Below are 14,772 nucleotides of genomic sequence, written 5' to 3'. Positions count from 1 at the left end.
GAAAAGACAATCTCTTTAACAAGTGATGCTGGGAAAACTGGTCAACCACTTGTAAAAGAATGAAACTAGAACACTTCCTAACACCATACACAAAAATAAACTCAAAATGGATTAAAGATCTAAACGTAAGACCAGAAACTATAAAACTCCTAGAGGAAAACATAGGCAAAACACTCTCCGACATAAATCACAGCAGGTCCTCCATGACCCACCTCCCAGAATATTGGAAATAAAAGCAAAAAGAAACAAATGGGACCTAATTAAAATTAAAAGCTTTTGCACAACAGAGGAAACTATAAGCAAGGTGAAAAGACAGCCTTCAGAATGGGAGAAAATAATAGCAAACGAAGCAACAGACAAACAATTAATCTCAAAAATATACAAGCAACTTCTGCAGCTGGATTCCAGAAAAATAAACGACCCAATCAAAAAATGGGCCAAAGAACTAAACAGACATTTCTCCAAAGAAGACACACAGATGGCTAACAAACACATGAAAAGATGCTCAACATCACTCATTATTAGAGAAATGCAAATCAAAACCACAATGAGGTATCATTTCACACCAGTCAGAACAGCTGCTATCCAAAAGTCTACAAGCAATAAATGCTGGAGAGGGTGTGGAGAAAAGGGAACCCTCCTACACTGTTGGTGGGAATGCAAACTAACACAGCCACTGTGGAGAACAGTGTGGAGATTCCTTAAAAAACTGAGAATAGAACTGCCATATGACCCAGCAATCCCACTGCTGGGCATACACACCGAGGAAACCAGAATTGAAAGAGACACATGTACCTCAATGTTCATCGCAGCACTGTTTATAATAGCCAGGACATGAAAACAACCTAGATGTCCATCAGCAGATGAATGGATAAGGAAGCTGTGGTACATATACACAATGTAATATTACTCAGCCATTAAAAAGAATACATTTGAATCAGTTCTATTGAGATGGATGAAGCTGGAGCCCATTACACAGAGTGAAGTAAGCCAGAAAGAAAAACACCAATACAGTATACTAATGCATATATATGGAATTTGAAAGATGGTAACGATAACCCTACATGCGAGACAGAATAAGAGACACAGATGCATAGAACAGTCTTATGGACTCTGAGGGAGAAGGTGAGGGAGGGATGTTCTGAGAGAATAGCATTGAAACGTGTATATTATCATATGTGAAACAGAACACCATTCCAGGTTCGATGCATGAGACAAATGCTCAGGGCTGGGGCAATGGGATGATCCAGAGGGATGGGATGGGGAGGGAGGTGGGAGGGGGGTTCAGGCTGGGGAACACATGTAAACCCATGGCTGATTCATGTCAATGTATGGCAAAACCCACTACAATATTGTAAAATAATTAGCCTCCAACTAAAATAAATAAATTTATTAAAAAAAAGAAAAAGTTGGCTTAAAACTCAACATTCAGAAAACTAAGATCATGGCATATGGTCCCATCACTTCATGGCAAATAGATGGGGAAATAATGGAAACAATGAGATACTTTATTTTTGGAGACCCCAAAATAACTGCAGATAGTAACTGCAGCCATGAAATTAAAAGACGCTTGCTCCTTGAAAGAAAAGCTATGACCAACCTAGACAGCATATTAAAAAGTAGAAACATTACTTTGCCAACAAAGGTCCATCTAGTCAAAGCTATGGTTTTTCCAGCAGTCATGTATGGATGTGAGAGTTGGACTATAAAGAAAGCTGTGTGTGGAAGAATTGATGCTTTTAAACTATGGTGCTGGAGAAGACTTTTGAGAGACCCTTGGACTGCAAGGAGATCCAACCAGTCCATCCTAAAGGAGATCAGTCCTGAATATTCATTGGAAGGACTGATGCTGAAGCTGAAACTCCAATACTTTGGCCACCTGATGTGAAGAACTGACTCAATGGAAAAGACCCTGATGCTGGGAAAGACTGAAGGTGGGAGGAGAAGGGGACAACAGAGGATGAGATGATTGGATGGCATCACTGACTCAACGGATATGAGTTTGAGTAAGCTCTGGGAGTTGGTAATGGATAGGGAGGCCTGGCGTGCTGCAGTTCCTGGGGTCGCAAAGAGTCAGACATGACTCAGTGAATGAACTGAACTGAGGTACTTCAGAGATGAGCTAAAGCAGAGGATATAGGGGAAGACCTATCCCGGCCCCATAGGGTCCTGCCTGGTTACAACAGGAGTATTCATAGTTTTAAAACCTAAGAAGATGTTAGCTGGAGTTTCTTAGGCCAGGCTCTGTATTTAGAGAGCAATCTCATTCATCTCATTGGGCTTCCCTGATGGTAAAAAATCTGCCTGCAATGCAGGAGACCCGGGTTTGATCTCTAGATTGGGAAGATCCTCTGGAGAAGGAACTGGCAACCCACTACAGTATTCTTGTCTGGAGAATCCCACGGACAGAGGAGCCTGATGGTCTTCAGTCCATGGGGTCACAAAGAGCTGGACACAACTGAGCAACTAACATTCATCCAACAGTGTTAAACTTTATGGGAAACCTGTATTCTTGGGAAACAACAACGTTTAAGAAATCCTCCCTCTCTTCAGCTTTCGGGAAATGCCTTACTGCCAAGAAACACTCTTCCCCATGTGTCTTTGATAAGAGCCAGGTGTTCCCTCACTGACCTTTGGCCATGCCAGACACACACCCTCCACATTCTCATTCCTTGTCTCATAAGTGATGGGTTGAACAGTTTGTACCCACTGACTAATCTGAACAAAATACCTGACTTGACCAAAGTGAAGTGAAGTTGATTCCTTCCCCCAAACTCTTTGGGTTACTCTCAACCTGAGCCAGTGTACAAGCCCTCCTTAACCACACTTCTGAGAATCAGCTGACCCAAAGAAGAGGCATTCCTGGATGAACTGTCTGGTCACTCCACATCCTCCTCCACCCCAGATTCCTTCTAGCCTTATTTACTTCCCATCTCTTATTAAAGTCCTTTTCTGCTGGACCATTGAAATCTTGCAGATCTTCCAGCTGGAGTGTCTCCCTATTGCAAGAGGCCCCCCTTCCCATCCTGCAATGATCTCTTTGAATGAAGTTTCTTCTTAACTAAGTCCAAATCAGTTTTTATTTAACACAGGTTTAGTCTCCAATACTGTTCTTTTCACCTCTCTTTGAGGAAATTGTCAACCTTGTTTACATAGAAAATTAAGTTCAATTCACAGACATGTTCAAAACATTCAAAACACTTGACTGTGGATAGTCGGATGTTAACTAGGACTAACATGGTGCTCATTTCACAATACATACAAAATCCAGTCATTATAATGTACACATGAAACTAATAAAATGTTGTCAATTATATCTCAATTAAAAGCAAAACAAACAAAGACACACTTGACTATGGTTTCCAAAATGCTTGGAATACATCTAAAATGTTGAGTTCATATGAATTTCTAGGGGGTCCAGTGGTTAGAACTCCATGCTTTCACTGTGGAGGGCCCCGGTTCAATCCCCGTTCAGGGAATCTGCAAGCCACCAGAGTGGCCAAAAAATAAAATAAATAAATAAAAATTTGAGATGAACTTTTGCTGCTGAATACTTGCTAGTGAAAAGTCAAGTTCAGTTTCTAAGGAAGCCATATACTAAAGATAAAACATGATGTGGCAAATACTTGAATATCAACTGGTTGCCAGATCCACTCTCAGCAAGTGCTCCTGGGGAATTTGAAACTTCAGACATCAAAGAAAGTGGCTCTGCCATGATCTTTGGTTGGGTATCTTCACTGAGGACTTCAGCAATCCTGGATTTTGAAGATGCGGATTGTCACGCTTACCCAGAGGTCTAAGGGTTAGGAGACTGGGCAGCCTCCCTTTGGAATTTCATCGACGCTCTTTGTCCACCTCATCCTACAGACATACACCTGCTTTTCTAATGAGATTTTAAAACATTAATTTCCAAGCTCCCAAAATTATTTACCTGTTTCCAACTAGAAGGCAGCCCTAAAAAGAAAGAAAAACATAAGAGTTCTAAAGGACAGATAGGAAGAGGCTTTGAGGGCTGAAAACCCCAATTGGTTTCATCATTTTCTGGATTAAAAACTCTCACTGGCTCTCTACTGCACATACTATGAAACACAAGATCTAGAGTTGGACCGCAGGTCTGGAACATTCCTGCCAGCTCATCTCCACCCCTACCCGTGGCTCATCTGGCCCTAACTCACCCCACGGAAGCCACACTGACCTCTGACAGCTCCTGCAGATGCCAAGCTCTCTTCCTCCTCGAGGGCTCAGTACATGCTGTTCCCCCACCAGAAATGATCTTCACTGTCCCCTTGGATTAGTTAAACACCACCATCCTTCAGGTTATTCTCCTTTTCATTAGTAAGGTTTACCTTCTCTCTCCTTGCCTAAATTGAATCTTTGTCATCTTGTCTCCATAATAGCATTTTATGTTACTTGTCGATTCGTTAATTCATTTCGAATTAGTGTTGAAGTGCTGAGGTTGAGAACCTCTAATTTGCTGAAAGAGTGTTGTTCATTGTTCCTTTCCCAAGGATTTTTTTGAAAGACTTTCCCCCTCTTAATCTAAGTGTCAGAAATAGTTGTATTTCTGCCTAGCAATTGTTTTGGCTTAATCTTAGGCGCAAACACAGTGAATTGAATAAATGATCAATTTCCATTTTGCTATTAGAATTAAATTTGTCACCTACCTGTAGTAAATGGGACTTCCCAGGTGGCTCAGGGGTAAAGAATCTCCTGCCAATGTAGGAGATGCAGGAGATGTGGATTCGATCCCTGGGTCAGGAAGATCCCCTGGAGAAGGCAATGGCAACCTACTCAAGTGTTCTTGCCTGAGAAATCCCATGGACAGAGGAGCCTGGCAGGCTACAGTCCCCGGGGTCACAAAGAGTTGAATGTGACAGAGCACACCTATAGTAAATACTCATAACTCTATTTTTTATTTTAGCTTCCTTTCTGGCTCTACTTTTGATGATCAATTTGTATTTCCCAGCTGTTTCTAAATTGTAGTATATTATTATCTGTATAAGTTCCTGAAAACTATTATATCTTATTTTTAAAGAATCTAAGGGTATAAATGAACAAATGAATAAAACAAAATAAGGTATTTTCAGTCTGTGATCAAGGACTTACTAAAAAATAAGTACATAATAAGAAATTCTACATAGCTACTGGAAATGTGCACCAGTATCTCAGGTCTAGGACTTGAAATTAATATGAATCTTTAAGAAATGAGACCAATGAAAACAAGCAAAAAAAAAAAAAGATTTAAAGTTTTAGTGCTGAGCTTATTCAGAATCCTCTATTAAATATTTAAGATAGTGACTAGCATGTACTAAGTTCTCAATAAGTATTTGTTGACTGAATAAATAGATGAATGAATTTGATTAGTCTCCATTCTCATCATGACAGTGAAACGATTTTATAAGAAAAATTTCTGGGTTCAAGAAAGTCTGTTATTCAATATGATCTGTTGCTGAAAATTAGAATTTTAGCTTGACCAATTTGTAAAGAAATCTGGAATTCCCAAAGTTACTATTGTTTGTTCTAGGAGTTACATGTCCATATAACAATTAAATACATGCTTTCATTCAGGGTAGCCAGGCAATAGAGGGAAAACTTATATACAGTGTTGTCTGGGCATAATACTGCTTTTTCTTACATGTTCTAAGAAAGTCACAGGCAATCTTCGCCAAAACCCTTTCAATAAAACCATTATAAGTCTTCTGTTTCAAAGCCATTATAACAGCTTTATAACTGCTAGGATAAAAAACTATAATTTTCAGTGAAATTCTGTCATTCATTAAGAAAACAAAACTTATCCACTAGAAAATGGAAGTTAACTAATTAGAGAAAACATTTAGGAAGTCAGAAAGACAATGCAGCTTTGCCTCACCCTCTCCACTACTCCAGAAAAAAAGAAAGCATCTCAACTGCTAGTAAATAGGCTTTAAATAGATAATGAGGATAATTAGGAACAATAAGCATTTATACCCATTTCAGTGCTTTTTGAGGATATGATACTATGTACCAAGAATGCTCTGATGTGCATGAGACAATAAGTTGTCAGTTTATTTTGCATTGCTCTTTCATTTAAAATCTTGGTTTTAGCAACGTGCTTACAGGATTTATACACTGGAGAGTGAATGTGACTGACTTTTTCTGTGTTAATGCAGGAGATATTTTGCTACTACCACTTTTCGTTCTGGCACTGTGAATCTGAAAACACTTCTAGGACACCCAATAATTTATGATTGTCCATTTTCTTAGAGTCCAACCCGCACTGCTTGCCAGCTACTTGGGTTGCTTCTGGGTGTGCCTGAAATATTCATTTTTTGCTTCATCTCTATGAGTTGCCAGAAGAGCTGCTGCTGTTTTTTTCTGCCCACATGCACATCATCCTTGTCTGTCCCGGCCATGCTGAGAGACTCTCCTTGGGAAAAACCCAGTGAGGTTGTCCGAGAACTGTCTGCCTAGACACACTCCACATTGACAGCACCCCAGCTTCTGCTCAGGGCTGGGTCTTCTTTCTCCCTCCTGCACCCCCAGGATCTGGTCTCGTCTTAGAGGAATACAATGATCACTACCTTTCTTCAATGCTTCTTTTATCCTCTTGTTCTTTTTTTTTTTTTTTAATAAATTTATTTATTTTAGTTGGGGGCTAACCACTTTACAATATTGTAGCAGTTTTTGCCATATATTGACATGAATCAGCCATGGGTTTACATGTGTATCCTCTCGTTCTTTTGTCAACCTGAGGACTGTTTTTTGGGCTGCCGTATGTGTGTGTGTGTGTGTGTGTGTGAGTGTATGAGGAGAAAGATAAAGGTCCTGACTGACTTTTAAACCTCAAGTCCTAGGACTTCCCTAGGTTAGGACTCCACGCTCCCAATGCAGGCAGCCCAGGTTCCACACCTGGTCAGGGAACTAGACCGTGCATGCTGCAACTAAAGATCCTGCATGCCACACCTGAAAAAAACAAAACAAACCAGAAACCCTCAAGTCCTCCTTAGGGCCTAGGATTTTGCAACTGAAAACTTGTATAGAGGTGCAACACCTTTGCTGCCTGCATCTGCTTGGTCCTTCCCTGAGGCAATATGGGCAACTTGTTAGGTGCCCCTGCAAATGGAGGAAAAAGATAACCAGAAATACAAGTAACATCAGTTAGTTTTCAAAAATCACATCCTGCTCTAAATGTTTTTAACTTACCCAGAACCATAAAGTCTCCTGTTTCTGGTTTCCACCTTTCCCTTCCCTTCCACCTTTACAAGCCTTTCCTTGATTTCCCTCCCTCCGCACAATCCCTTGCACCTGGGTCTGGTTTGTGTCCGGGTACCTTGAGCACATTTACATCAGGACACTAACCATATTCTAATGGCTGGGATCGTCATAGGAGACCACAAGAAACTCTCAAGAAAAACACTTAGTCCCACTCCACTATCTACATTCTCTCAGACAGAACCTGACATATATAATAGAAAAGATTCAATAAACTGAGGATATAAAAAGTATAGTTTGTCCCAACTCTTAAGTATTAATGACAACAACTAATACTCAAGTAGCAGTAGCTAAGCCCCTGCTCTTCGCAATTTGGATATGCAACTCTTTGATTCAGACAGTAATTCTGTGAATAGGTATCTATTATTATCCTTATTTTACAGATGGGGAAGTGGAGACACAGAAAGGTTCAGCAACTTGCGCAAGGTCACAGAGAAGCAAATGAAAGGTCCATGATTTGAACCCAGGTAATTTGGCTTTAGAGTCTATGCTGTTAGTCACTATCTCAGGCTACCTCTCATATTTGACTTGGCTTTCATAGGGAGATGGAATATTCATTGTATAAAAGATGCTGATACATTTTTTAAATTACTGGTCAAAAACACCTCCAAAGAAACCCAAAACAAAGAAAATATAGGCCAATGGAATTAAACTGCTTTACTCATCTTAACAAGGGTAATTCATTGACACATTTACTTTAAAAGCACCAGATGACAAAAGGTCAAATTCCTATCACTGTCACTCTAGGGTCTGGATGCTCATCTGTGCTAAAGGTCAGGTTCGGTCTTAGACGCTGAAGAGAACACACCCTCAACAGATGGGAAAGAAAAAAGGAACTGCAAAGCTAGAAAGAATTACCCTTTTTAAAAGCATCTGGAAAGAAGGATGCAGGAGAACAGACTAAATATCTTTCCTGTGCTCTGATCTTTCTAGAGAAGAAAATGTAGAATAATTCAGAGTTTTCTTTACAAGAACCACCAAACTTAAAAGATAACTCCAGTGAAATAACCATGGAAATGGCATCTAAACTGGTTACTGAAACAGCTTTAAAACAAACATTTCTTTTTGTGGGAGTTTGACTCAATCTTTCACAAGTTTATTAATTCTAGGTAATTAATGACAGGTTTGGACAAAATGCCTGGGCCAGTAATAGTTACTCTGGAAAGCTTTTTCATTGCTTTCTTACTTACTAAAACACTGAAAATCAGATTTTGGTGACCTATCTTCCTTTGCTATAAATTATGATACTGATAATGATCATAATTTTACTTTTGTGGACATTCTGATACTTACCTTGTTGCTTTTATTGTTTTATATTAAATGCATCTAATTGCCACTAATGTGATAGAGTGGAAATATTTTCTTACTCAAATAAAAAGTGTTATCCATAAATTACCATGGAAGAATCCAGCCAGATTGAAGCAATGGGTATAAAAAAAAAAAAATCAAAAGTAAAAGTAAAAGGTCCTTTGGCCCATTTTGGACAAAGAACACACACACATTCATTTACTCATTTATTTAAAAAGTGTTGAGTACCTATTATATACAAGGTAAAAGTTGGCATGTTAACAATGTCTATTAAATATGATAAATAATTACTCTGAACATGACCAGTCCATTAATTCATTTATGTCCTAACGGCTGGTTAAGTTAAATGATGGGTTCTGTCCATTTAAGGCTCTGAAGACACCCAAAATCCTGGTAAATAATATGTACTGTAGTTATAGTTATACTTCTGTTTCCAAAGTTAACAAATGTAACACCCCACTGAGGTGTTAAGAACCCCAACTAGTTACAACTATGGGTGAAGTAAGCTGGTACTATAAGCCAGATCTAATTTTTTTGTCTGATTATGGGTGAACATTTGATATGGTATATAACTACATTAAGCACCTAGCAGATATGCATATCAAAATGCCATATTAAGTACATATGTATGTTAATAATAAAAGGAATAAAAGTCAATGTGGAAATTTCATTAAGGAAATTAGTAGCCCACATTATCTGTATATAGCTTTCCTACTACTTATTAAACTGAAATAGTCATCATTTTTTGTTTCATGTATATATTTTACAATATGGGAATTTTCATGTAAAATGGAATCAATTTATTTTGTGATGACATTTGGAACTGCAGCAGAATCTCAGCTTTTATTCTATTTTATTTAAAAAAATTTAAAGCCATGAATAATGGTAAGATTTTAAAAAATGGAACTAGAGAAACACATGAAGTCACAATGCATTATTTTTACATTTTCTTTAAACTCTTCTACTGTGTAACTATAAAACCGCTTTATTATAGAATTCTTTATTAGGGTCTTCTGTTAACTGAATTTATTCTAGAAAATTTAGATATTCATTGGTTATGTTCCTCTTTTCTGTACAAGATTGAAGATGAAAGTTAGATGATTTTAAGAATTATCAGATAAAAAACATTTTCTTGTGATCTGTTGATGAAAACTCTCAAGCAATTTCCTTACCATTAAAAATAATAATAATATTCCTCATGGTGTTATAATGTGGCAGAGACTTTCTGAAAGTAATTGATGTATGTTAACAAGAGGAGAATATTTTCATGCTAAACAATGTCAGGGGTTCACGTATTTTTTAAATGATATTTTTCATTGATGATGACCTACAATTTTATTTGCTTACAACTTTGAAAACTGTTAACAGTAGAAAGGTTAGTACTATGTGGTGCCAATTAGGTTTCTCTTCACATTCAGGTTTTAATGGACTGAACTTTTATTCAATTAGCCCCTGGACTTTGCAGCCAGGAACCTCTTGTTTTCAGTGTTTTAACTAGAGGACAATAAAGCTGAAGAACAAGCTATGAAAAAAGGAAGCATCTTAAAAGCAAAAGTCTTCTCTGATCATTGTGTTTTTGTTTTCTTTATTGAACACAGGCCTGAATGCTTTGAGCCTCTAAAGATTTAGAACACAGCTACTGGGCAGGTAGAAGAACCACAAAGGTAGAAAAAGAATAGTGGCTGTCATTATAACCATACAATCATTGGCCGCCAACACTTTGAGGGGCCTCCACTAGTTCCCCGGGCTCCTCTCCTGCCTCTGAGGGGCAGGGCTTCCTGGAAACTGATGTTCCTATTCTCATGCTTTTCCAGGTGAGACAATATCGCAGCTTTTCTTTGGAAGCCTAAGTAGCCAAGCTACCCTTTCCTATATCCATCGTGCCCTGACCCGCTATGTGCAGGCTGTTCTTAAACTGTTAGGTTGGGGATGCGAGGAGACTGGATAGAAGAGGTCATCTCTCATCTCTTAAACATTCTGCTGAGTCTTTTCTTAAAAAAAATTGGTCCTAGGATGGGGTGGGAATAAGGAGGGACAGAGTTTTCTGGAGTTTTTAAATACCACCAAGGCACTGGTAGTTAAGTGGGCCAGCGGTGACCAAGACTTTAAAATTGCCATTGATTCACAGGACAAAGATTCATGAATGCCCTCTTCATTTCCCAAAGCATTTATTGATGGATTGATCGCCAAATTGGTCTATCTAGTGGAAAGAGGCACTCTTTTGTTATAGGGGATTAAGTCGAGAAACACGGGCGCTGTAGGCGCTGGTGGTGGGTTCCAGTTTGGTCATGCTTTCTGATCCCTAACTACAGAGTTGGATAAGAAAGTGCATCAGTTAGATGTGAAAAAGCATGTGCTGCCTCTCCAAAGTCCAGAAGTGCTTAAAAGTTGTGATGTATATAATTCGGAACAATAAATTACGTGCACAAAAGGAGTTTATCATAACATAAAATTAAAAAGTGACAACTTCATCACACAGTTACACTGCCGTTTTCCTTTTTTTTTGTCTTTTTTTTTTTTGATTTTGTCCTTTTTTGTTTCATTTTTCATTTCCATTTTTGTTTTTTTATGGAGGGCTGGGGGAGGGCAGAGCTTTTGTCCACTGAAGATTAATCACCCTCAATGATATATAAATTAGAAAAAATATCAGCAGCAAGACTCTGTGGAAATAGATTCTGTTTGATGTAGCTAGTCTGTCTTTTCTGTTTTGCCCTCTTTCACGGCCGCCTCTGAAGTTTTCCGCAGGGGGGCTTTCTCCGAGGTGCCATGTCCTTGGCCAGAATCTGCCGCTCCACCATTTTTGTGAGTAGTGTGTTTTTCCAAGTAGTTCAGCATTTCACTGAGGACTGTTTGGAAAGTGCTTAGGGCTGCACATATTGCTGGGGTCCCAAAGCCATGAGTGATCAAACTGGAAATGAGAAACAGTAGGAAAAAGAGATGAGCAATTTGCAGTATGATATGGCGTAACAAATCATCCCTCCCTCCCCATTTAATCTGGAACATTCCACTAAAAAGCATTTATTGTGTTCCTAAATGGTGCCAAGCATTGTGGAAGGTAGACGCAAGTCAATGTATTGCTCTGAATGATAAGAAATTCAGGGCCTATTTGTTATAAGATGTCATTAATAGACTTGATTTGTTGTTGTTTAGTTGCTGAGTTGTGTCCCACGCTTTGTAACCCCCATGGACTGCAGCCCGCCAGCTTCCTTTGTCCATGGGATTTCCCAGGTAAGAATACTGGAGTGGGTTGCCATTTCCTTCTCCAGGGGGTCTTCCTGACCCAGGAATTGAACCTGTATCTCTTGCACTGGTGGGTTCTTTACCACTGAGCCACCAGGGAAATCCTGATAGACTTGGTAGGCACTAATTATTAGCAATTCCAACTGTTTGACACATGCCTTGACCCTGAGTCTTTATATCATTAAGAAAGCCAGTAAATACAACTTTGTATTGTGAGAATTATTGCTTTTAAGAATGGCACATACACTTACATAAGCAGAGATCACACAATAAGAGACCAAAAGTAGCTGAGTGTGCCTGATGGTTAGCTGTTCCTCTAATTTCATTCTTCTTTTCTTCAAAGTAATGGAGTTTTATTTGAGCATGAGGCATCCTGCTGGAGACCACATTCCCAAGCTTCCCTTGCAGGTAAGTTTGGACCCAGGACTAACCTTTCCACAACAGACCAAAAGAAGAAGTGATGTTTGCAATTCCCATCTGCTTAAAACGAAAGGTACTGCCCTCTATTTTCTCTCAAAATAGCCATGCAGCTGTGCAGAGGAGAATGGAACAAGATGGCAGGAATCTACTCACCTCCTGTCTCCTATCTTTTTTGGGGGGTTTCAGCAGGTAACTAATTCACTAATAACCATAACTAATGAGCCATGTAGGGAGGGCTGTGGCAACCTCAGCGCTGATAGCCCATCCAACCGTAACAAACATCCTCTCTAGTTGAACAAATACCTAAGCATAGATTCACTCTTTCTGTGAATAGAACCCACCCAGATTATTCACTTGTGTCTGTTGTTCCTGAAGTGACATTGTCAGGTTGCTCCTCATTACTCATATCTTGTAAAATATTGAAAAACATGCTTGATGTACATCTTGCACATGTTATTATATCCATTTATCTATAAATAACATGGCAGATAAATGGTACATTCGATAAATGAAGTCAATAACTGCTTACAAGCCCTAGTTGTTACAGTTATTGTGACATTGTGCTTAGTCACTCAGTTGTGTCCAACTCTTTGTGACCCCATGGACTGTAGCCCTCCAGGCTCTTCTGTCAATGGGGATTCTCCAGGCAAAAATACTGGAGTGGGTTGCCATTTCCTTCTCCACGGGATCTTCCCAACACAGGGATTGAACCCAGGTCTCCTGCATTGCAGGCAGATTCTTTAACAGCTGAGCTACCAGGGAAGCCCATTGTGACATTAGCAGTTTTAAAATCAGATAGTACTATCCTTCACAATATGTTAACTGGCTAGTTATCCTTCTTAGGGTATGTAATTTTAAGGGGCAAAAATGACAAGCTCTTAAATTATTGCAAATGATGAATTTAGGATCAAGGCAGCTACTGATATGCTTCAATGATGATAATAGTAAGATCAAGCACATGGAGTTATTGCTTATATTAATACACACAAAGGAGTCTGGATGATGCCAGACTACTAGGAAGTGTTTCAGCAAATGGTAGAAATTGTTGACTGTCGGATGTTCATGGTGAGGGTGAATTTTTCTGCATGTCCATTATATTTTACTAGTTGCTACTATCTTTCATGCTGGCATTTTACAAAGCCTACCCTATGCCTAAGTCATAACTAACATACATTAAAAAGAAAAAAAAAACAGACCTCAGTCACAAATTATTTAGAAAACAAGACTGGTTAATGCTTGGGCAACTATATACACCAAAGTTTGCCTTTTATGAGTAAGGCATCACCATTGTTGAAGCATATATATATATATATATATATATATATATATACATCTTGCATTGCTGAGCAGGAAAACTGACTTCAGTTCCATTTCTACAATGGTAACAGCTAGAGGGGAATCCAAATGTTTTAGAACTTATCAGGAAGACAGAACATAAATGGAGTTGATTGAAGTGGTAGAAAAATTAATCATGGTGGCAACCACATAAAGAACAAATGAGGCCATCTATTAATGTCTAGATGCTTGCTGGCCCTGAGCGCAAACTATTGGGTTGATCAAAAAGTTCGTTCAGTTTTTTCCATAGGATGTTATGCATGCTAACGGGATACCTCTTTTCTCATGCTTTATTTCTGTTCAGGGCTCCTTGTACCATTGAAAGTGAAAGTGAAAGTCACTTAGTCTTGTCCAGTGTCTGACCCATTGTGACCCCATGAACTGTAGCCCACCAGGCTCCTCTGTCCATGGAATTCTCCAGACAAGAATCCTAGAGTGGGTTGCCATTTCCTGCTCCAGGGGATCTTCCTGACCCAGGGATCAAACTGGGGTCTCCTGTACTGCAGGCAGATTCTTGACCATTTGAGCTACCAGGGAAGCCCACTAGATGAATTTATTTTTTTCTCTATTGCCATGTCCTCTCGGTTTTGACTCCTCTTTTCAGAAATTACAGAATTTAGTTCCACTTGGGTAAATATTGAGGTTAGTAGCCAATATTTGAGTCCTGATCATATGCCAGGCCCTTTTCTAAGTGCTTTCTTCTGCACCTCTGATATAATCCTGGCAACAACTCTAAGAATATTATCATGTCCATTTTACAGATGAAGAAACAGATACTCAGACGTATTAAATAATTTGCCTGAGAAATTCTGTATTGCTTCTGTGCTGATTTCCGTTCCTCTCAGGCTGTGTTTATGACTTCACTTAGATAAATCAGTCTGTTGGCTGTTTTCGCTCAGCTTCTCTAACTGAACTTTGTTCTATGGGCTGGCTTGTAGCCTGAAAGATCATTTTTACTCATTTTCCTGTTTAAGACCAGGGTTCTAAAAGGCCAACTACAGGGACTTCCCTGGTAGTCCAGTGGCTAGAACTCTGTGCTCCCAATGCAGGGGGCCTGGGTTTGATCCCTGGTCAGGGAACTAGATCCCACATGCTACAGCTAAGAGTTCACATGCCTCAACTAAAGATCCCGCATACAGCAATGAAGCTCGAAGACCCTGCACACCACAACTAAGACGCAGTGCAGCCAAATACATAAAAATAAATATTTTAAAAAAA

General features: G+C 39.2%; 1 protein-coding gene and 1 long non-coding RNA gene across 2 annotated transcripts in view; one reads left to right on the top strand and one right to left on the bottom strand.

Moving 5' to 3' along the window:
• Window positions 1-14,772, top strand: part of LOC145517716 (uncharacterized) — a 60,018-nt gene that overhangs the window by 42,997 nt on the left and 2,249 nt on the right. Inside the window, exons 2-4 of the long non-coding RNA XR_014062280.1 lie at window positions 7,635-7,718; window positions 11,710-11,787; window positions 12,143-12,207. This is a non-coding gene — a long non-coding RNA (uncharacterized LOC145517716). The remainder of the gene's footprint in view (window positions 1-7,634; window positions 7,719-11,709; window positions 11,788-12,142; window positions 12,208-14,772) is intronic.
• The window catches only part of TFAP2D (transcription factor AP-2 delta), a 62,081-nt gene continuing 58,019 nt past the window's right edge, over window positions 10,711-14,772 (bottom strand). The window contains exon 8 of the mRNA XM_081520829.1: window positions 10,711-11,467. Within this exon, the coding sequence (XP_081376955.1) occupies window positions 11,248-11,467 (220 nt within the window). The 3' untranslated portion in view covers window positions 10,711-11,247. The remainder of the gene's footprint in view (window positions 11,468-14,772) is intronic.

This window comes from Giraffa tippelskirchi, chromosome 8, assembly GCF_054371585.1.
Source record: "Giraffa tippelskirchi isolate mGirTip1 chromosome 8, T2T-mGirTip1v1.2.pri, whole genome shotgun sequence".
Classification (NCBI taxonomy): domain Eukaryota; kingdom Metazoa; phylum Chordata; class Mammalia; order Artiodactyla; family Giraffidae; genus Giraffa; species Giraffa tippelskirchi.
The sequence above is the reverse complement of the archived record's forward strand: the minus strand, read 5'-3'. Positions and strand labels throughout refer to the sequence as shown.